Source organism: Colias croceus, chromosome 28 (assembly GCF_905220415.1).
Source record: "Colias croceus chromosome 28, ilColCroc2.1".
Classification (NCBI taxonomy): Eukaryota; Metazoa; Arthropoda; class Insecta; order Lepidoptera; family Pieridae; genus Colias; species Colias croceus.
The window spans coordinates 2,116,651-2,140,337 of record NC_059564.1 but is presented as its reverse complement, the minus strand read 5'-3'; the positions used below and the strand labels follow the sequence as shown (position 1 = coordinate 2,140,337).

General features: G+C 32.5%; 1 protein-coding gene across 1 annotated transcript; it reads left to right on the top strand.

Annotated features, from left to right (window-relative positions):
• Positions 1 to 1,888: 1,888 nt before the first annotated feature.
• LOC123704058 lies at positions 1,889 to 22,114 on the top strand. Its single transcript, XM_045652318.1, has 6 exons — positions 1,889 to 2,046; positions 14,062 to 14,236; positions 16,969 to 17,109; positions 18,130 to 18,202; positions 19,390 to 19,460; positions 19,868 to 22,114. The coding sequence occupies exons 2-6, from the start codon at positions 14,069 to 14,071 to the stop codon at positions 20,381 to 20,383; spliced, it is 969 nt and encodes a 322-aa protein (XP_045508274.1). The 5' UTR covers positions 1,889 to 2,046; positions 14,062 to 14,068; the 3' UTR covers positions 20,384 to 22,114.
• Positions 22,115 to 23,687: the final 1,573 nt, after the last annotated feature.

Sequence of the window (23,687 nt, the reverse complement as noted above, 5' to 3'; positions counted from 1 at the left end):
TCAGTGTAACAGGATGGCGGTTCTACAGGGGTCTTAGTAGTTAGTATGCAATGACTAAAAGAAAAATGGTGGTCAGAACGCTGATACCGGATACCTTAAGACACTATAACGTTTTATATTAGAGAATCTTAACATACAAGTGATAACTGCGTTAATAAAAACAACCGACTTCAAACTTGCACTTGCAAAATTCACAAATACCTACAGACAAAAATGCTCATAAAATAAAAACTGCTGGGCCTATCCCAATAAAATTTTTATGGGACCAATTCGACACCATCCCGCATCGAACAAAAAAAGAATCACGTAAATCGGTTCAGAAACCTCGGAGTAATCGACGTACATACATAAAAAAAAAAAAAAAAAATATACCGGCCGAATTGATAACCTCCTCCTTTTTTTGAAGTCGGTTAAAAATATTATAGTATCTTCACCGTGTGTGACGTGCTTTAGACACCTCAAAATAATTAAATTCGAGGATCACGTTTCGAAAATTTATCCCAAATTAACACATAGTTTTATAAATACATAGGTACTTACATACAAGCTCTTGCCTGCAGATCCGTCCACGGGCGAAACCGCGCGGCAGAGTGCTATTTCTATAAATACTTTTTTTAAATAACTATAGGTACCAATAGTGTTAAAATATATTTTAAAAATTTATTATATTAACATAGTTTTCCATAAATACCTTTTTGTTCTTATTTGAGAAATAGCTTTAAAACCTGAAAATTTTACAAGGATGTATGGATGAAAGGTGATAATATTATTCCAGCATTAGGATAGAAAACTTACCTAGTTTTACACAATACATACTTTTTCAACAAAAATATATGGTATAAAAAATTAGATATAGGTATGTGGCTTCATTATTATTATAAACTAGCTTTCCGCCCGCGGCTTCGCCTGCGTTTTCAAAGAAAAACCCGTTTGTCCGTCCTATGTCCTTTCTCGGGTATCAAAATATCTCTAAGTATACCAAATTTCATAAAAATTGGTTCAGTAGTTAAGGTGTGATTGAGTAACAGACAGACAGACAGAGTTACTTTCGCATTTATAATATTACTAGCTTACCGCCCGCGGCTTCGCCCTCTTTCTCTAAAACTATTTGAAATTTAAACTATCCTATCTCTCAAGTTGGATCGAACTGCACATGGTGTGCGAATTTTATTATAATCGGTTATGTGGTTTAGGAGTCCATTGAAGACAAACATTGTGACACGAGATTTATATGTACCTATAATATTAAGATTAGTATGGATTCTTGGACATAGAATACAAGATTCAAAAATTAATCTACATAAAACGGTAGATAATATTTTAATACTATACTAAATAAAACGTACGTAACGTATAAGTATATAAAAAAGGTTTCTGATTTATATTAATGCTGAAAATGAAAAAATATAAAGTTAATAGGTATCTAACCAACTGTTTAGTTTTCATACATACCTCATTTCCGGGTACTTTTGTTTTTTATGCTTACTGGGATAGTTAGAAATGATAAATGCTGCTTTTTCACAAATCTTTTAAAAGTTAATTGAAAACTAATAATAAATTTATCTAAAACTTGCCCACGTTTTTTGTGTTCAACATATTAGTTACTAGGTAGGTACCTTCGAAGTTGTACTTTTATTTTACGGAAATAGAAAAAATACACGTAACACATAGTAGGTATGAACTATATTCAGGGTTTGGTTATTTTTGAAACTTTCAAATAAATAATAGTTTAAAAAAAAATTCATAAAACTGCTCGATTTCTTTTTATAATTTAGAATTTAGAACACTGGTGCCATCTAGCGGGCAGTAGCAAAGGCTGCATTTCTATTTATAAACAACATGATTTGTCTATGGAATTTGGCACATCCACTTGAGTAAAGTCAACTTTGACAGATCTTCTAATGTAACAGTGATCATTTATTTTTTTATAACCCACTTGCATTTCGATACAAAATATTAGTAATTCGTGTAGTGGTATTACGTGAACAAGATGAAAATACGAGCCCACGCATTTCGCGAACCGTGGAATGCGACCCGCTAGCATCGGTAAGTGATCAAATTTATAGAGCGAACGCATTAGATGTCCTTATTTTTAACTGATTAAAAAAACTGTAGTCAATTGCCTGTTAACCTTTTAACTAAAGGCGAGAGACGCGTAATTTGACGCTGTGTCGTGTATAATTTTATTACTAATCGCCTAGCCGTTGCCTATATTGTCGCGTACCTTAGGTTGCCGCTATAACTATAGTTATCAAAATATAAAATATCTGTTATCTCAATTAGTACAAAATTTAAACCATTGATTGGCGCTAAACCGCTAGATAAAGCTATATAACTGAATATTATCGTGTTTTTACGAAAATTAATTGATTAGGGATATTTTTACTGATTATTTTAGTTAGTGTTTAACAGTGGTTTTAAGGAATTGAACCTTTGAACACTCGGGATTAATAAAAAGGTCAGTGAATATATTTTTTTGTGTTTCAATAAAACAAAACAGTTGTTTTATCAGTGAAATGCCATCAAAATAATCTTTGTCTGATAATAATTTCTCACACTTACCTTTGTTTTTATATTCACGTCACTAAGATGTTTTTTTTTTAATTTTTTTTTCAATCCAAAATTCATTGCCATTTATTGTATTATTATTTATTACATACACATCATAGATAATTGTTTAGTTTTTTGAACTGTCTAGTATTCAATTTTATTATCTAATATTTTAATTGATTTTTCTGATAAGACAAAATTTATATTTAGATAGAAATATTTTATATCTCATACACAACAAGAAGTATTATCATGTAATAATGAACTAAGTTACATAATAATATTAATTATCTCACGCCAAATGCCAATTTTAAGTTTTTTTTACTGTTGTTAGCTTTCAGATCAGATCATCTATTTGTTAGCTATCTATATCTTTTTTTTTTCGACTAAGTACTGCTTTTGTTTTTCTCTGTCTGTATAAAGTACAAATTATGGTTCTTTTAATTTATTATTTCATCACATTATGAATTTTGTTAATCACATAAATTATGCATTAAAGATTAAAATATTTTTATAATTTATGTTATACTAGCTTACCGCCCGCGGCTTCGCCCGCTTTGTCTAAAACCTAATAAATTATATACTAAAACCTTCCTCTTGAATCACTTTATCTATTAAAGAAAACCGCATCAAAATCCGTTGCGCAGTTTGAAAGATTTAAGCATACAAAGGCACATAGGGACAGAGAAAGCGACTTTTTTTATACTATGTAGTGATAATAACATGACTTGTAATTTTTTTCTTATTCCATGTCCATTGAAATTTGACCTATTTTTGTTTAAAGTATTTCAGACATATTAAAAATATTCTAAATTAATTATACAATAGTCATTTATTTATTTAAATTTCATTGAAATTTTTATTTAAGGCTTGCATTAATAAATATTAAATTTTGATAGGTAGATAGGTAGATACCTATTGGTTAACAGAACAATTTTGATTGTTAAGTCACAATAATGATGTAGAAAATGCGTTGAAATTTGGTCCTACGTAGGTATGATCATTTAAATGTATGTATCTGTATTCTGTAATAATAGAAAATGTCTGTACTTATGGCATTTCATATTTTTGGTACATTTTTTTATAGGTATTTTATTTTTTTACAGTTATCAATTGGAATCCAACAAATTAAAAATCATGAAAATTTCATAGAGAAGTTTAGAAATTCCATATTATAGGGTTGCAGCTTTTTCATTATCTTCTCTACGACTAACAATATATCACCACATTTTAACCCTTGTGCTAAAAATTCACAAAATACTCAAAACGTTACAATATATGTCTATATTTAAATTATTCGCAATGTATTGTTATATGTAATTGTAATTATAATCATTTATTTTGCGCTATCCCACGACCTTCATACATTTCCTTTTCTAACAGGTTGCCTGGTAGAGATTGCTGTTCAGCAATAAGGCCGCCATTTGTAGATACAAATGATGCGTTTTTGTGATATTGTTCTTTTTTGCTGCTTTGTCCATTCATGTTTGTACAATGAAGTATAATAAATAAATAAATAAATAAATAGTTTGGAAAATCCAAAAGTGCACGCCTCATAATCTCATCCTTTACAATAAAATTGATTATTTTTAAAGAGTACACTATAAATATAAAAAAGAAATAAAATAAAACAGTTGGAAAAGTAAAGAAAGCGGTACCGTAATAATTGAGCTATTTTTCTTGTGGCCCCACCTAGATGTGAAACTGCGCAGGTTTAAGGGACTGACTACCAACTTATTTTTTTAAACCTTGGCTTATAGTATAAAGAATCGAGTTTATAATGGTGAATTTTGAGTACACTATAAATATAAAAAAAAAATAAAGAATATATATAGATATACTAAAATTATAGAGAACAGTCGATATTTTTTTTTTGTTTATTTAATAACAATTAAACCACATCGAATCAGACCCTGAAAAATGAAAGGGTTCTATTCCTGAGCATACTCAAGCGTAAGAGAAAAAAAAGACTCGATTAGTAAAGTATTTCGGTCGCTATCGTGTTAACAAGAAAATCCTCCGCACATACAGACACACGGACGTCCAAGACAGAACTTTTTTAAACTGTTTTTTAACTAGTTTAAATAACAAAAATGACATCAAAAATATCATGAATGTTAAAAATAGTGTTTTTTCTTAATATGTGTGTGTATGTATTATCTTACAAGTGCAATGTATGATACATAAAGACATTTTAAGTTTGAAAAATCAGATGTTTTGCGCGAAGTGACTGTAGTACCCACCTCAACGCTTCGCTTATGAGGCGTGCAATATGCCACATGTCGTTACCGTCTACGGCGCGGGCGTCTAGGGACTTCTAAAGGGATGTTAGGCGGTCAGCGAAAATTCAGCTATTCGGGCCTGAGGTAAGGGGTGAGGGGAGCGGGTCGTTTAGTATGGAATCAACGTGCTCAATACGAAACTAAAAATCGTAAGCGCCATTTACATTTTTATCAAAAAGTGAATGAAAATATTTAGTATTTTCTAAATCTAAAACAGACCCGAAATCGAGAAGGTTTATTATTTTATATATAATAATTCGTTTATTATCGTAAAATACGGTTGTAATGAGCATTTATATATGATATTTTAGAGGCAACTTCAGGATTTTTTTTATCCAGCAAAATTTTTCCAATCGTGTTTTGGAAACAGTCATCCCATCTCACATACGTTCTGTAATACATATTAGAAATATCAGTGCGAAAAAACTTCAATATTTTATTATAGCTCACAGAAAACAGTCCATTTTGCCGTTTTCACCTACTAAGGGCCCTTAAGCTTTCTGCTGGTGAAACAATTATTCAAATCGGTTCAGTGGTTTCGAAGCTTATTCATTTCAATAAATCAAATATTTCCTCTTTTAGATATTAGAGTAAATTGGTTTTTTACCCATAAACAAAAGTTTCAAATTTCAAACTTTCATATTTATGTACGCTCTATGATAAATATATATATATCTTTACAAAGATTATGAAGCTGAAGAGTTTGTTTGTTTGAACGCGCTAATCAGAACTACTGATCCGATTTGAAAAATTGTTTCGGCGTTAGATAGCCCATTTATCGAGGAAGGCTTTATAATATTAATTAAGATAACAAATAAAAAATCTTAAACATAGAAAGCTTAATAATAATAAATATAAAATAAATATCAATTTGTCAAGGACACATTGGAACGAGACCAATAAAACGCAGGATGCTGTTCGATTTATCTTAAAAACTAGAATCTTCTAGTTTATTATATTTGTATTAACTTAATGTCTGAACTGAATACATATTTTTCTGGTTTTAACCGGCTTTTGATAGATTATTATTATTTAGAAATTAAAAAAATCTTGCCTGTGTGAGACAAATATGCATAAATGAACAATTTTTTTTTCTCGATATTATACACGCATACTAGTCAACAAATAAAAAATATTTAAATAATGCAATGAATAATAAATAATGCTTTTGAAATTAGTTAAAAGCTTTTAATTGTTTTTTTTTTTTTTTCAAAAATTAAATTTTTATGAAAAACACGAAAAATACATATAAACATTTTTGATTTTTCACAAATGATGAACTTTTTAACAGATATGAGACACGTTTAATTTATTTTTTATTGAAAGCACAAGATTTTATCAATATCTAACGTATTTTTATAGAAATTAGGTTTTGACGAAGTTGTAATTTTGCCAAAGTGAAGTCAGTTTTAACCAATTAAAATGGTTTACAAAATATATATATATATATTATATATATAAAAATGAATCCCAAAATGTGTTGGTAAGCGCATAACTCGAGAACGGCTGAACCGATTTCGATAATTCTTTTTTTAATTATATTTCTTGAAGTACGAGGATGGATCTTATGTAGAGAAAATGTAAACATGTACCACGGCGAAGCCGGGGCGGACCGCTAGTATTATATAAATATCACAAACGTACTATTGAATAAAAAAAAATTTTATTTAGTTGTAGTTAGCTTAGATATCGTTTAGTCTACACTACATAGTATAAAACAAAGTCGCTTTCTCTGTCCCTTTATATGCTTAAATCTTTAAAACTACGCAACGGATTTTGATGCGGTTTTTTTTAATAGATAGAGTGATTTAAGAGGAAGGTTTTAGTATATAATTTATTAGGTTTTAGACAAAGCGGGCGAAGCCGCGGGCGGTAAGTTAGTTCTTTATATAATCCTGCAGGTAATTTGTACTAATTTTGAGCATTCGATTTTTGCAAAAAATACTATGTAAAATAAATATTTAATACATACCTACGGAAAAATTATACGTAAAAGTATGATTCATAAAATTTTCCGCCTGCGGCTTCGCCCGCGTTTTCAAAGAAAAACCCGCATTGTTCCCGTTCCCGTGGGATTTCCGGGATAAAAACTATCCTATGTGTTAATCCAAGTTACCCTCTATATGTGTGCTAAATTTCATTGTAATCGGTTCAGTAGTTTTTACGTGAAAGAGTAACAAACATCCATACATCCATTCGCCTTTATAATATATATAATATTAGATTGTTACAAAATTATCTTAATGTGCAATAGTTTCAAAATACTGTACATTCAATTATTTCACATACATATCTAATAATTGATATACCAATTTGTATGCAAATATACATCTACCCTCATAAATGTTTTTTAAGAAAGATTATAAAATTAGTTTTCTTAGAAGATAAATGTTATATCGCGTTAAATTATTGCACTTTCAATTCATAAAAAGCGAATAATCAATAACCTCGTTTTTGAAATCAGTTAAATGATCGAAATGAATTAAGATTAAACATACTTTACCAGTTATATGGCAATAAAAACGAGACAAATAATTAAGAATTCGCAAAACGAAATGTAATAATTAAATATCGTGGGAACCGAAGTGTGATACCTTTCTAATACCATTAAAAAACAACTTAGTTCTACTACAGACTACTCTAGTATGTTAATTATTATAATTCCGTTACCAGACCGCACTGTTGTGACACGTGACGCTGGCCGTGTGAAGTGCACTTAAGATCTTATATTTTCGAGTCTGGAAATTTACATGTTTCAAAAAAATAACTTTTCGGACGGTCGCGTTGATTAAGAGTTTTTAAGAAAATTAAAAGAAGTTACCGGAATATATGCTCATTATTTATTGGTAAACTAGCTGTGCTCCGCGGTTTTACCCGCAGTGCTCCGCTCCTGTTGGTCTTAGCGAGATGATATATAGCCTATAGCCTTCCTCGATAAAAGGGCTATGTATCACCGAAAGAATATTTCAAATCGGACCAGTAGTTCCCGAGATTAGCGCGTTCAAAAAAATAAACTCTTCAGCTTTATAATATTAGTATCTATAGATTCTTTGAATAGATTCAGTCTTGAATTTCGTATCAAATTTTAAGCTCAATCGATGAAGAACTTTGAGCTTAAATTATCATAAATGCATAGTCTTTATCAGTTGAAGGAACAGGACAAATATTAAATATTCATTTGTGTAATAATGTCCTATAATAAAAAAAAATAAAAAAAATCCCTAAAGGTTAGAAATTTGACTGGCCGGTTGGCTTGGTTGGTAGTGACCCTGCCTTCCCAGCCATACTTGTGTGATGAACATAGATGTTTGCTCTATGTCTGGGTGTTAATTATCTATAATCTATATGGTGTTAATTATATTTATTTAAAATTATATATGGGATCAGATCGTGCCGTGTGTGAAAATTGTCCTGAAATATTTATTTATTTTTTTAATAAGGGATGACAGTTATTACCCAAGGATTTTGTCTAAATGCAAAAGCATGAGCGATTTAATAGAAGACTAATTATGTGTCTGGATTCTGGAGAAAGTTCTAAAGCTAGATTCATCTCTTTTCCTTGGGAATTTCCCTTGAATATGCAGTTAGAGCTAGCAGTCCTACTATCCTATCCTACTAATTTAGTTTATAAATGCGAATTTGTGAGGATGGATGTATGTGTATGTATGTTTGTTACTCTTTCACGCAAATACTACTGAACCGATTAAAATTAAATTTAGCACACATAAAGAGGGAACTTGGATTAACACATAGGATAGGTTTTACCCCGGAAATCCCACGGGAACGGGAACTGCGGCTTTTTTTCTTTGAAAACGCGGGTGGAAAGCTAGTAAACAAATAAATAAAGTTTATACATGAGCAGTCATTTTTCGATCAAAATGTTAACTGCTAGGTAGGTGTATATAACGAAACTTAGCTCAGTTTTATTTTTTGTTATAACAAGCCGAACCTGTTATGAATGTAAGAACCTCCAACTGTCCTGATCGCAAAAAGCGTATTTACATATCTTGAAGTCGTAAATTGATCTATTTTTTAATTCCGAAAATCTCTGCACGGCGAGGTAATATCAATGTTTTTTTTTAACTAAGAAGGAATGCCAATGGCTAAATGATCAGTTGTAGAGGGGCTTTATTTATTCATTACTAATATTATAAAGGGGAAAGGTTTTTAATTATGTATGTATGGTTTTCACGCATAAACAACTAGACCGATTTCGATGAAATTTGGCACAGACAATCTTTAGACCCTGAGAAAGAACATAGGCTACCTTTTATTCGAAATATGTACCACGGGCGAAGCCGGGGCGGACCGCTAGTTCATTATATGACTAGTTATTATTAACGTAACTGCACGTAAAACGGTAGAACCATACATGCAAATATTGAAAATGCGAAAGTCAGTCTGTCCGTCTATCTGTTACGGCTAAACTCGCGATCTAATTTCCCCGATTTGGAAGAAATTTGCAATCAAAGAAGTTCAACTGTCTTCAAATAAGAGCTCTTTTTAACACGTTTTTATCAACGTCACCTCTATATAATATGTATGTGGGTAACCAAATATTTTAAAAGTTCAAGTATTTTTTAAGTTTTTCTTTAGAAGATATATTAGTAGGTGCTCATAGGCTCATGCCACTAGCAAAAAAATACTAAAGGAAAAAATGCAGTTTACAGTCCAACGCGTAATATCAGGAACTACGGGTTCGAATTTGAAAAATTCTCGATTTATCGATGAAGGCTATAATATCATACGCTAAGACCAATAGGAGCGGAGCAATGCGGGTAAAACCGCGGGGCACAACTAGTTACGAATACAGTTACAAATAGATTAATCTTTTCTCTGTATACCTGTGTAGATAAATATATGTATAGATTAAGATTAAGATAGTAGTATAGATTAGAAATTAAAAACTCAGATATTTTATGGAAGCAAGTTCGTTAGGATCCAATTTTGTGTCACTAATGTTTTCCTTATTTATATTTTTTTCGAAATAAGCGAGCCGGTTTAAACAAAGGCTTTTAAACAACTGTAGTTTATTTTGTAAAACCTAGAAGGCAAACCAAAAAAAATCTATGCAGCTAAAGTACTTTATCCTTATAAGAAACTAGCGGTCCGCGCCGGCTTCGCCCGTGGTACATATTTCACAATAAAAGGTAGTCTATGTTCTTTCTCAGGGTCTAGAGATTGTCTGTGCCAAATTTCATCAAAATCAGATGAGAGGTTTAAGCGGGAAAGCGTAACAGACAGACAGAGTTACATTCGCATTTATAATATTAGTAGGGATCCTAAATTTTAATAATTTCTTGGTACGAACTTTCATCCCTTTTTTTATTTCCCATAGGGTTAGGATCCTATTCATCAAATCCTTTTCTAACGGTTGCCTCCGTCACAGTGGCATCTGCATGCCAAATTTCAGCCGGATCGATCCAGTAATTTAGACTGTGCGTTGATAGATCAGTCAGTCAGTCACCTTTGTGATTTGCGAGGATAGACAGCTCTAAAAGACGAACTACTATTATAGTATACTTATTAGCTGCTAGTAGTCGTCCACTGAAATTCATAAATGTAACAGTGTGGTTGTGTATACGCGCGTGTGTGTGTGTGTCAAATGTATGTGTGTAGGTAATGTATGTTTTTTTTTTTTGTTTTAGTCTTTGGCATTTCTCTATTCATTTAGGTGTGCCATATTTCGTATTTCTTTTTCTTTTCTTAACTTTTCACTATTATCATAATTTCATCACATTGTTTTTTGGTCTGTTATTCATATTTAGGGTTCCGTACCGAAAGGGTAAACGAGACCCTATTACTAAGACTTCGCTGTCTATCTATCTGTCCATTAGTTTCCAGTAACATTGTTAATTAACTGTTGCACAACAGATACGATTTTAAAGTGAAATCAATAATAGTAGGTACTTTTGTCAGAGACACCGGAAATCTCATACCGGTATGACTCGATATATGAAGACATTAAAGATAAAAGAGCATATTTTTTTCACACTAAAGATATTATTCAAATTATCATTTATTCGTCGCATATTTGAGTGCAATTAAAAACCCGGTTTTAATCGGTTAAATTTGTCAATCCATACATTTTATACATGCATGCTTTTTACCTGCGGGCTACTCTCATACCTGCAGGGGTATGTAAGTAGCAAGGCCTACCCAGCAGGGGTAATATTGGAATTGAACCCTTAATTGTCTCCTAATTGTGATGTGTATAGGCAAACAGGGGCAATTTGGAGAATAGCTGAAATTTCTCCAACCGCCGTGCAACCGATATTTTCCCTGCAGATACCTGCGTGAGTAGCCGGCATTAGACTACTACCAAATTTAACTCATTTATGAATATGTATATGACATATAAAGGTTAATTTAAACAAATGATGAGACTTTGCATTGATTTATTGCGAATATCTATTTTTATTCTGACTGAATGTGGTATATTTTATACGGAAATTTCAAGAAAGTGAGAAAATTTGTGGAACATCGATCAGAACCTATGTAAGATAAGAATGACTATGCATTATCTGTGGAAATTGACCTGCAGGATTACCATGTCTTATAGCAGTATTACTTGCAGTGTGCGAAAGTGATGGCACTATACGATGTATATAGCGCTGTCTTTTTTCCATACTAGATGTAATATTGCTTTAGGACATGGTACGGGGGGATGAATATACCTAAAATACATAAGTCCTAGTGCGTTCTGAAACGTCCTGCATTTTTTTGCACCAGACGCTATAAATAACCAAACATATTAAAAATGTATTTAGCGATGGTGTACAACTATAAGTGCCTCATATTTTCATATTTTTTTCTAATAAAAAATAATTGATAAATGAAGTCTGGTTTAAATAACTTACCAGACACTATAAATAACCCAAAGAATAACCAGTTAAATGTATAAGCGATGGATATATCGTGTAGGGGTAAGGTAATAATCTTTTTTTGGCAATTTAAATAGGAATGCCGTTGAAATGCCAACAGTCACGTTTGTATGTAATAAAAATATAACATAATATATTATATTTGTAACGTGGTCGAATAGTAGACTGCTATTTTCAACCGACTTTTAAAAAAGGAGGTGGTTCTCAATTTGACTGCTTTTTTTGCTTTGTTACTTCATAAATTTCGTTTTGAATAGAGTTTGGTAATTTGAAAGCTAACTGCCTTCCATTTGGTTCTGCACATTTGAAGACGGTTTTATGGATGTGGATCTAAGATGAAGTAAAAAACGACGTGAAAAAAAAACGAACGAATACACTTTCGCATAATTATAATATGAAGTAATGATACCTAGCCTATTAAGGATTATAGTGAAATTTAAAAACCTCTTACTCCTACACACATACACACACAATATGTACGCATGCGTTCACGCACACAGATGCGTATACGCACACACGCATAAAACATATTCAAATGAATCAAGTAATTAACATTTTTCAAAAAATGATTATCTCAATTATCGAATATATCTAGTTCTCAACGTTTAAAATAACAATTTTGTCACCACGACCATTTCTTTTTTCTCATGTATTGCAAAGAATTATAATATGCATAAAAATACATAAAAAAACTAGTTGTGATCCGCGGTTTTGCCCGCATTGCTCCGCTCCTCGAGAAATTGATAGTCCATTTCTCACACAGTGTTCTCAACAGTGAAATAATTTTTCACTTAGAACCCGTAGTTGACAAATAAACAAACAAACTCTGCACCTTAATATTTGTGTAGATATGTTAAATTTTTTATGTAATACATTTAAAAAAAAAATGCGTAAAAATATGCAAAAACATCAATAAATTGCATCGAAAATGTGTAAAAAAATTCACACTTATAATATTCGATCTAGAATTTTTGTATGTATATTATTCAAGTAACCAAAGCCTTGAGAACCAGTCTAACTTAACCAGTTTACTGAATTAGAAATGCTATAAAAACCTAGGTTTGAGACAGCTCCATATCTCGATGAACTGGTTAATTAAAATCATTATAATAAAGCGTTTGTTTTTATATTAAACTATCTTTTCGCCCGCGTCTTCGCCCGCGTTTTCAAAGGAAAACCCGCATAGTTCCCGTTCCCGTGAGATTTCCGGGATAAAACATATCCTATGTGTTAACTGTTAATCCAAGTTACCCTCTATAAATGTGCTAAATTTCATTATAATCGGTTCAGTAGTTTATGCGTGAAAACCATACATGTACATACATACAAACCTTTCCTCTTTATAATATTAGTATAGATTTATACAAATCGGACGACATTTGAGCCGATCATAATGCAGGAATCTGTGCAGAAAATATATTAATTAATATGATTATAAATTCTTAAATATGTGTATACATAATTAATGATGGATGTATTATGTAACATTGGTAAATAATAATTTAAAAATAAAATAAAATAATCAGACAAAAATACATATTATATACTATCTAAATTTTTAAGATGTAAAATTCGTATTTTTTTGAATTTTATTGAATAATCGATCAAACTATTTTAATAGTCTGTTATTTTTTATCCGTTACAATATTTTCTACAAAAAAAAAAGTAAAGTTACATTAAAAAACTTTTTACAAAGTAACTTTAAATTCAACAAATTATTATTATTAGTATTATTTTTTATTAGATTTAATTTAATTAATTAAAATTTATTTAACGTGTGTTTTTCAATTGATTTTTTTTTAATTTAAATGGACAATTTGGGCATATAATTATCGATTAAATATTAATTTTGTCTCAATGTATAAACCAATTTAATTTAAAATAGTAACATTTGCATTCTAAGATGTTTACTTAAATATTTTCTCATTATATTATAACTAGCTTACCGCCCGCGGCTTCGCCCGCTTTCTCTAAAACGATTTGAGATTTAAACTATCCTATCTCTCAAGTTGGAACGAACTGCATATGTTGTGGGAATTTTATTATAATCGGTTAAGTGGTTTAGGAGTCCATTGAGGACAAACATTGTGACACGAGATTTATATATATTAAAGATATTAAGATATACATTAATTTTCAGGGTAAAACTTTCACCTATTTTCTTGTGCTCTGTGTGCTGTGCTGTGCTGACATTTTTCTACACTAAAAATAATATTTAATGCTTTAATAGTTAAGACAACATGGCAGTATATAGTTTGGGCTGTGTGTTATTGATCAGTCAGTTAGTCAGATACCTTTGCGTTTTATATGTTGATGTATTAATTAATTATTATATCTTCCCGCAGACTGGATATGTCGACGCGCAGCGGCGCGGGCGCGATACGTGCGCGGCGCGGGCACAAGGAGCGCTCGAAGAACTTCACCGAGCTAGAGAAGCGGACCGTTCTCGAGCTGATCGCGCGGCACCGGGACGTGCTGCGGCAGGGCCGCTCGAACAACGCGACCAACAGGAGCAAACAGGTGCGCGCCCCACTCACACTCACTCACACTCACACCCACTCACACTCGCAAGGAGCGCTCGAAGAATTTCACTGAGTTGGAGAAGCGGTTTTCAACTGGGTGTAGACTGCAGTTTTACTCGCTTAGTATTCGGCTAAAAAGTAGCCTGTGTGCTTATACAAACTTTAATCTATCTCTTAAGACGATCAGGTGATTTTGAGTGAAAAAGTAACAAACATCCATCCTTTCAAAGTTTAATTTAGTAATTAACTAATTAGCTATTTGGTTAGATATTGAGAATAATCTTTTTCAGGATTTTCAAAACTATAATCTACACGGGATTAAAAAAGGGTAGCAAATTTTAAATTTGGTTTTTTTTGGTCAAAACGAGACTTGTTTACATTTACATGTTATTTTATTTATTATATGTAAATAATTAAAGAATATAAAAATGTGATTGTGAACGTGGCGATGCTTTACTCAGGCCACATGTGATAAAAACTATTTTTTATTGCCTTTTTGTATAATATCCTTCCTAAGAGTCCGATACTGGACTATCCTTGAAACAGTCCAGTTACAACTTCCACGATAAATAGATTAAAACTAAGGTCAATGTGAAACGGAATGTTATTTTATCAATTAACTATACCAAATGATAGTAACGTTAAATAATCTATGTGATTACGTAGATTACGTAGAGCAGGAATTGTAATTATTACATGTATGTTATGAAATGTCCCAATCTGTCGGAATTTTTTTTAGGTTTTTTTTTTCTTAAATTTTTTTTTTTTTTTGCTAAAAAAGTCTCTTTTGCGCCTTTTGTTTGATACGACGCGTTCCAAATCTTTTTTTATAGCTGCCTAGTGAAAATTTGAAAAAAAAAGAATTCGAGTTGTTTTTTTTTTCATAAAATTTTATTAAATTCGGTTCAGCGCAGGTTTATTCGTGAGAGCATAACGTACATAACTACATAGAGACCAGAGTGTTATATTTGTGTTATGTTACATTTATTACATGTCTGATGTTAGATATGGGCTGATGGATGGTGGTGATGAGATGATACATATTATAATACTGAAACATTCTAATAAAAATACAGTATATTTTTTGCTTTTTCATGCGAAAACTAATAATATGATATAGATGAAAATTGGTGTGCAGATGTTTTCTGGAAATCATACATTTTATTTTTTATTCATATTGTACCATAAGCGAAGGCGAGGTTTTAAGTTAGTTTGACTAGGTACACTAATAATAATTACAGTAATTAGTGAAAACTATAATTAGTTTCATCAGGCCAAATCACTTTACAATCTCTTGATATCATTTCGCATTTTCTTATCATTTAAATCTTTTAAATTTAAATAAATAATAAATTACTATGCAATTAAACTGTCGTAAATCTAGTCTCAAATTAAGCTAGACTTTTACATAATTATGTTAATTGGGCAAATGAAATATTTTCAACATATTTCATAGTTGAAAAGTATAATGATCAGAAAAAAATAGTATAAAACAAAGTCGCTGTGTCGCTGTTCGTCCGTCCCTATGTACCTATGCTATCTTTAAAACTACGCATTTTTGATGCGGTTTTTTAGATAGTGATAGTAGATACAAGAGGATGGTTATCCATAATAGTATATAATTTACTAGCTGTGCCCCGCAGTTTCACCCGCATTGCTCCGCTCCTCTTGGTCTTAGCGTGATGATATATAGCCTATAGCCTTCCTCGATAAATGGACTAACTAACACCGAAAAAAATTTTCAAATCGGACCAGTAGTTCCCGAGATTAGCGCGTTCAAACAAACAAACTCTTCAGCTTTATAATATTAGTATAGATAACGTATTAGACAATGCGGGCGAAGCCACGGGATCAAACTAGTACTGCAAATAACACTTTTTCAATATAATTCGTGATGTTTAAACTAACATTGAATAGATATCGAGTGTCAAAGCATAACTGTGAATATGTTTGTATGTGTAAAATGATGCTTAGGAATGCTGAGTAAGCTTTGGTTCATATGCAAGTGTAATGGTAGGAATAAGGTTCTATATATTATACGACACACCATATACGATACACGATAGATTTAATTTTGTAGATACTTCGTATCGCTGACAGTGTTTATCATATTATCCCGAAACAACGAAAAAAGGTAATTATAAAAATATTTATGGCATTCAAATGCTTTTTATTTATACATTTATAAAGAATAGAAAACAATCGACCACCAAAAATATCAAATTCAACAAAAAAGGTCGTGTCCCATCGTTACAATATTGTATTCATTGAAAAATGTTTCGTATTGGTTGAGATGGTTGTTAATCATGTCAATAGATGGCGCGCGGTGTGTCCCTTAGACACATAAAACTGAAAGAATAGAAAAAATTCGATCGCTCTGGCAGGTCACGAGTGCCTGAGCTGGTCATTTGGTCAAGCATCCGCCCCGGAATGGCGTGAAAGGATGCGGGTACGAGTCCCGCGTCGTGATCGATTTTTTTCTATTTATAAATCTATACTAATATTATAAAGCTGAAGAGTTTGTTTGTTTGTTTGAACGCGCTAATCTCGGGAACTACTGGTCCGATTTGAAAAATTCTTTCGCTGTTAGATAGCCCATTTATCGAGGAAGGTTATAGACTATGTATCATCGCGCTACGACCAACAGGTGTGGAGCCACGGGGGTGAAACCGCGCGGAGCAGCTAGTTTATAATAAGTATGTTTTTAATATGTTTCAAAATTATTTCCAGCTAGTCTGGTCGACGATCTGCGACGAGGTGAACAAGCGGTGCGGCGGTGAGCGGCCGCGCACGCCCGCACAGGTCAAGATGTGGTACGAGAACTATAAGAAGAAGTGCAAAATGCGTGCGCACGATACGCATGTGGTCAAGGTGCGTGCGGTTTTTTCACATATTTTGTGATTTTTTGTGCTTTTTTTGTTAATATAGCTATTGGGGTAGACGCAGACAGACTGAGAAGACATACAGTTGTATAAGGAAGATGTTTAGTCAGGTCAAGATGTGGTACGAGAACTATAAGAAGAAGTGCAAGATGCGCGCCCATGATACGCATGTGGTCAAGGTTTGTGCGGTTTTTTGGCATTTTTTGTGCTTTTTCCATACTCTAGAATCTACTTCATACTCTAGAATACTCTAGAATCAGTTTTTTGGTATTTGTTATGCTTTTACCATACTCTAGAATGTACAACAATCTCTAGAATATTGTAGAATCAGTTTTTTGGTATTTTTTTTGCTTTTTCCATACTCTAGAATCTACATCATACTCTAGAATATTCTAGAATCAGTTTTTTGGTATTTTTTGAGCCTATTCGTCAATTTTTCCATACTATAGCTAGTGGGGTAGGTGCAGTACAGTCTTATGTGTCATATAGCGCCCATGAAACGCACGTGGTCAGCGTTTGTGCGGTTTATTGGCATTTTTTCCTTTATATAGCAAGTCTGGACGAAAAAACACAGTTAAATAAGTGTAAACAGAGCCTAATACATCATACATCAGTTTTTTGCCATTTTTTGTGCTTTTCTCTTCAATATTGATAGGGTGGTAGACGCAGAACACTCTTATGCGTCATAAAGTTGGTAAATGAAGCCGTTTATACAGGTTAAGATGTGGTACGAGACTACCAAAAATGTGTGCATTTTTTCCTTCTTATTCCTAACTTAAAGCTTATGGATTGTGATATACTTATAATATTCATTTACTAGCTTCCGCCCGCGACTCCGTCCGCGCGAATGCCGGTCTTCGCGTGGATGGTTTATTTCTCCATTTTGAACTGAACATATTTGGGTTTGGTATCGATCCAGTAACACCCCCTCCTATTTATTTTTTGAATATTTTCAATGTTTAGAATTGACCCTTCTACAGATTTATTATATGTATAGATTTTGTTTCAGCAACAAAGTAACGAAACGCCGGGCATTCTCGACGGCATGCTGTGGCAGAATATTCATCCTCTTGACGTTAAAGGTAATGATAATGTAATGACAAGTTGCTGATAAAGTCACTGATAACCATTCATCACTTTTGAAATGTACTTTCGTATATTAAATGGTTTTTTAGAGGTAATTATAAATATTTGGCTATAAGTGTTTTTATTTAAAGACACATGTTCATTCATCATTTTTAAATACGTATATTAAAATTTACCGTTATAAGTACAGTAATCCAAAATTAATAATGCGCATGCAAATCTTCGCTAATTGTCGTATTTCCGAAGACACTCGAATCATTGAATTGTAAGAGCCCTAAACAACGAACTTGCATTTTACACCTTGTTCAAAAGAAATAGAAGTCAATTCACAATCAAAAACAAATCGGGCGGTAGGTGACGGTAGCCTGTCAGTCAAAAAACTCAAAAATCCGTCAGTTGTCTTTAAATATTGGTGGTGACTGCACTCGTTCTCTCTGTGTGGAATTATATAGAGCTGCTATTACGTACCCTTCTTGGTTTTGTTTTTAAATGTGAATTGAATTAATCGATGAAATGATTTACACAGGTGATGGCAGTAGAGAAAGTGAAAATGAAGAAGAGTTCCGATGTATCTAAAATGTCATAAATAAAGATAATCCCTGATTTATTGATTGTTTTTTTTTTTTTTTTTTGTAATTGTCATAATATTGAAGAATGATCAGTACTGTAAATACTTTTGAACTGAGATTTTAATTATAAGATTTACATATATGGTTTAAATATAAACCTGTGTTTGAAAACCATACTTTATACAATATAAATTTTGTGTTAGGTATTTTAACCTTATTTTCTTCCATCATTACACCAGCTTCAGTAAGACACTTTAAAAGTACTATAAAATTTTCCAAGTAAATCAATCCAACAAAGATAATATATTCGCAATCGTGGGGTTATACTCGCTATTTACTTACAAGGAATTATCGAAACAAAATCGTTACTTACCTACAAATACATATTATAATCTCTTTTAGCACAAAACATAATTTGACTAAATTATGCATGAAGAAAATGCATTTAACCGCTCTATATAGATATCACTTCGGACGCTCCGAGAATATGACAGTTGCCGAACAGTGATGAAGATTTCTATGCGCATTATTACTTTTGGAGTACTGTACATTTAAAGATATTTATTACCAATATTTATTTTTATGATTTTTTTTTTTATATTTATTTATTTAAGGTGAGGACAACGACGCCACCACTAGCGCGGAGGCTCACAGCGTGAAGGATGACGACTGTATACCAGTTAATGTGAGTTTTGTTTGTTTAAAATAATGATTAGGTTATAAAATATTCTGGAAGTAGTCTACCTAATAATAATTTTTTGAAAAAAAATTTTTTTTTATGTACCACACGAACAAAAATAAGGAAAAACCCCATGTCTATATTAGTTATATACAAAGCTGTGTTGTGTCGAGAAGAATTGCCAAAAATCCGCCCTTAACATCTGTGAAAAGAACTAATAATTACTACATTTTGTTAAATTTCTAATAGATTAGGTTAATATTTTTTACAATGTGCCGTACATACTTAAAATCTTGAAAAAGTTAAGATATAATCAAATCTAGTGTATTTATTCATGATAAAAAATATTTAATCCACAAAACTTATATCATTGACAATTATAACAAACATTAAAAACATAAACCTATCCGCAGATGTCAAACGGGCGCCTCTCAACGAACGACAGCGACGACACGATGCCAAACGTACTGGAGCCCCAAGTGCAAATCATCCCCCAATCATCCCCCAGTCCCCCCCTGAAATCCCTCCCCAACCCCCTGAACCCCCTCCTCCCCAACCTACCCCTCCTCGCCAACCCCCTGGCGATAGAACAAGCGCGCATACAACAAAACTTCCTACAGAAACTAAACGAACTATCAAACACACCATTAAACCTCAGCCACTTGGACGACGAGAAAAGAAATAATCAAGACCGAAATCACGATAAAACAGACGAACAAATAAAACACGACTGTGGAAGCGCTACAGAAGAAGAAAGATTGTATTTTACCGCGAAACGACAGCACGCTATATGGGAACACGAGGCGAAAATGAAAATTTTAAACATGGAACTCAGGCAGAAGGAGGAAATATTCTCCCTCCAAAAGCAACTTTTTCTCATCGAATTGCGTTTGAAAATGGACTTCCTTGAAAAGGCGAGCGCCAAATGACGCACAGATTGTTAATACTTTGGGCAAAGGCTTTATGTCATACAGCCAAAAAAAAAGAATTTTCTAGAAGGCGGGAAACGCAATACCGGTTCGTTGTAGACCGCCCAATACTAATTAAGTTTATATTTTTGTAAATGCAAAATTTTTAGATCCGAGTGTTGTTCGATTTCTAGAAAATTTGCTTTTTTATTTAATCCACTGGATGGCCAGTGCTATAAATATAGCGTAAGGAGGATAAATGGTTGTTTTAAAAGCCGCCATAAATACCGCCATAGTCGATTAAGTGCCATTTTAATTGTTACCGCTTTCACGCCTTTTTATTACTCTTTATTATTTGCTCTGTGACGTTTTACGTTTTTAATTCGTAATTCAAATTGTAAAGAACGTTATTGGAAAGAGATTTTGTAGTTTGTGGCGTTAGGTTTTGTTCCATTTTTGAAATGTGAATAAACCATAGAGTATGTATATTATTTATGAAGGTAAGGTTGTTAGTATTTTTGGTACAATTTGCTTGTAATATACAATGTGATTGTGCCAAAGTGGGTTTTGAAATGTGATCATAAAGAGATAGTTTTATTATTTTTGTATTCGTTATTTCGCATAGCTTATTTTGTATTTTTTTTTAGTTTTAGTACATAAAATGTGCTTAGTGCCGTTAGGTTCTCTTTAAGTATTATATATTTTCTTCGATGGCAGCTGATCGCGCAAATGGAAACTGCCAAATGTATAGAATTTCGCATTGTTATTTTTTACGATTTTTTTTAGTACTTAGTCGAGTCCAATGGAGTTTACAGTTTAGATAATATGTTTCCCGCGTGCGCGGGGGTCAATGTACTTTTGACGTTAAACGAAATGAAATAACCTAGTCTTAATAGGATTTTAATATTTTTATGTAGTTACGGAAATACAGATAATAAATGCATCGATTTTTGTCGTCCTGGCAACATTAGAAGATTCTAATTTTGCGTGGTGACCATAAAATAAGATAAAGTTTTACTAGCTTTAAAAAAATGCGTTTGATTTATATATCTATAGATATAATTGTTCGTAACGCATTTAATGTATATAGATTACAAAGATGCAAAAAAGTTACCAACATTAAAAAATATATTTTTTTGTGTTTGCATTGTAGTATACTAATATGTCATAATAATTTTCGTAACTATATAAAAATCAATTATCAAGTCAACAACGTGCCAACAAAACAACATTTGTTATTAAATATATAGTTATTACATGTATAAGATATTATTAGACTTTAAAAATTAATAAATACGTAAATTAGACAAATACGAAAGATCAAAATTTGTAACAATATGATATTATATTATTTAAGCGAGTTGTAAAGAGAAGTACAAAAATTCAATCAATAATACCTCATTGTGAACAGTGTATTGTAAATAAATAATAGTAGATATTAAAAATAAATTTTAGACGTGTTTTTTATGGGACTTACAGTTTTGTGATCAAATGTTGCCAGGTGTGAAAATTAAAACTCAATAAATATTTGTTTTTACCGATTTTTTTTATAAAGACGTTACTTAATTCTGGCAACACTGTCAAGGCAAATTTTATATTGTGATGTATTTTATAAGATCTCAATAGAAGGAAATGAAATTATCTACATAATATTTTAGTATCAAGAATTGTTTGGATACGATTTTATGTTAATCTGATGAAATTGGATATTAGGTATTGATATTGAATAAAGAATTTATTTTTTTGTTCTGATTTTATATTTTACTAGCTGCTCCACGCGGTTTCACCCCCGTGGCTCCATTCCTGTTGGTCGTACCGTGATGATATATAGCCTATAGCTTTCCTCGATAAATGCGAAAGAATTTTTCAAATCGGAACAGTAGTTCCCGAGATTAGCGGGTTCAAACAAACTCTTCAGCTTTATAATATTAGTATAGATTCACATTAACCTGATTCCTCTTCCTTCTAATTAGATACAACTATTTATTAATACGGCACGCCTTATAAGCTAAAAAAACTTATATCACTCAGTAACTGAAACACTTGCTTTCTACAGATAAAAGAATTTACACACATAGGATTATAATTACACACATATAAACATAATATTAATTACTGTCAGCAAATTATCTGGTTTATATTAATAACTAGCTGCGCCCTGCGGTTTCACCCGCGTTGCTCCGTCCTGTTGGTCTTAGCGTTATGATAATATAGCCTAAAGCCTTACTCGATAAATGGGTTTATAAATATTAGTTATTAATAATATGATTTAATATTAAATGTTCGAAATAACGTTAATTATTGAAGAACAAACGATACTAAAAATATTAATAATTGTGAATAGGGGCCAATCAAACCACAAATTAAACAGTATAAATATTTTTATTATGTATATATTTTATTATTATTAATAAACAATTAACGAACAAACAATTATTTATATCAAACAATTAAGAACACACCATGAACTAACGATATGGCACGTAGTATATTATTATTAGTCTGTGATATGGCTTAATAAAAATTTAAAACTAAAAAAAAAATTGTGGGGGCCGTTGGTGAGCCTATTAACAATTAATATAATTATATTCAGTATTACAATGGTGTCGTAAGAACTGTCAACTCTGCAAAATTCCAATGAATAAGGAATCACATGATTCCTAGTCAAGAATTCCTAGTCAATAGCCGCGTCCAGACCGACCGAGCGCGGCTCGCGAGTCCCGCTCGCGAGCCAATAGTTCGGCCGGTGTGGACGGCGCTCGGGCTTCCTCGGGCGCACGTTGGCTCGGCCGAGCGCCGCTCGACCCCGAGCCATGCGTTGTCGGTTTTTGGCGATGCTCAAAGGCGGCTCAGTCCGAGCTGCTCGCCCGGTGTGGACGGACTTAACGACGCTCGCGAGCCAGAATCAAAAATGGATAAAGAAGACAGTATTCGCTTAATACAACTTTACGGAAGCTTCAAAATGTTATGGGATTCGAAAGATCCAGATCATTTAAATAAAAACAAGCGAGAAGATTCGGTTTTGGTACAATTTTTTAATCCAGAGTTTTCGTTTCTTTTTTCTTTTTTTTTATGATATATCTAGACAACACAAGCGCCGCAGCAGCTAATAATACGTGGTTTTCCATAGTTAAACGTTATACGGAGAGAAACTGAATGCTCAAACCGGCTCACCTTGGCTCGCGAGCGCGGCTCGAAACTTTTCACAATTAGCTCGGGTGCCACGGCTCGCGAGCAGGAAGTCTGAGCGCGGCTCGCGAGCCGCGCTCAGCCGGTCTGGACGCGGCTATTGCAAAATTCCCATGCCATCGTGCAAAAAGTAAAT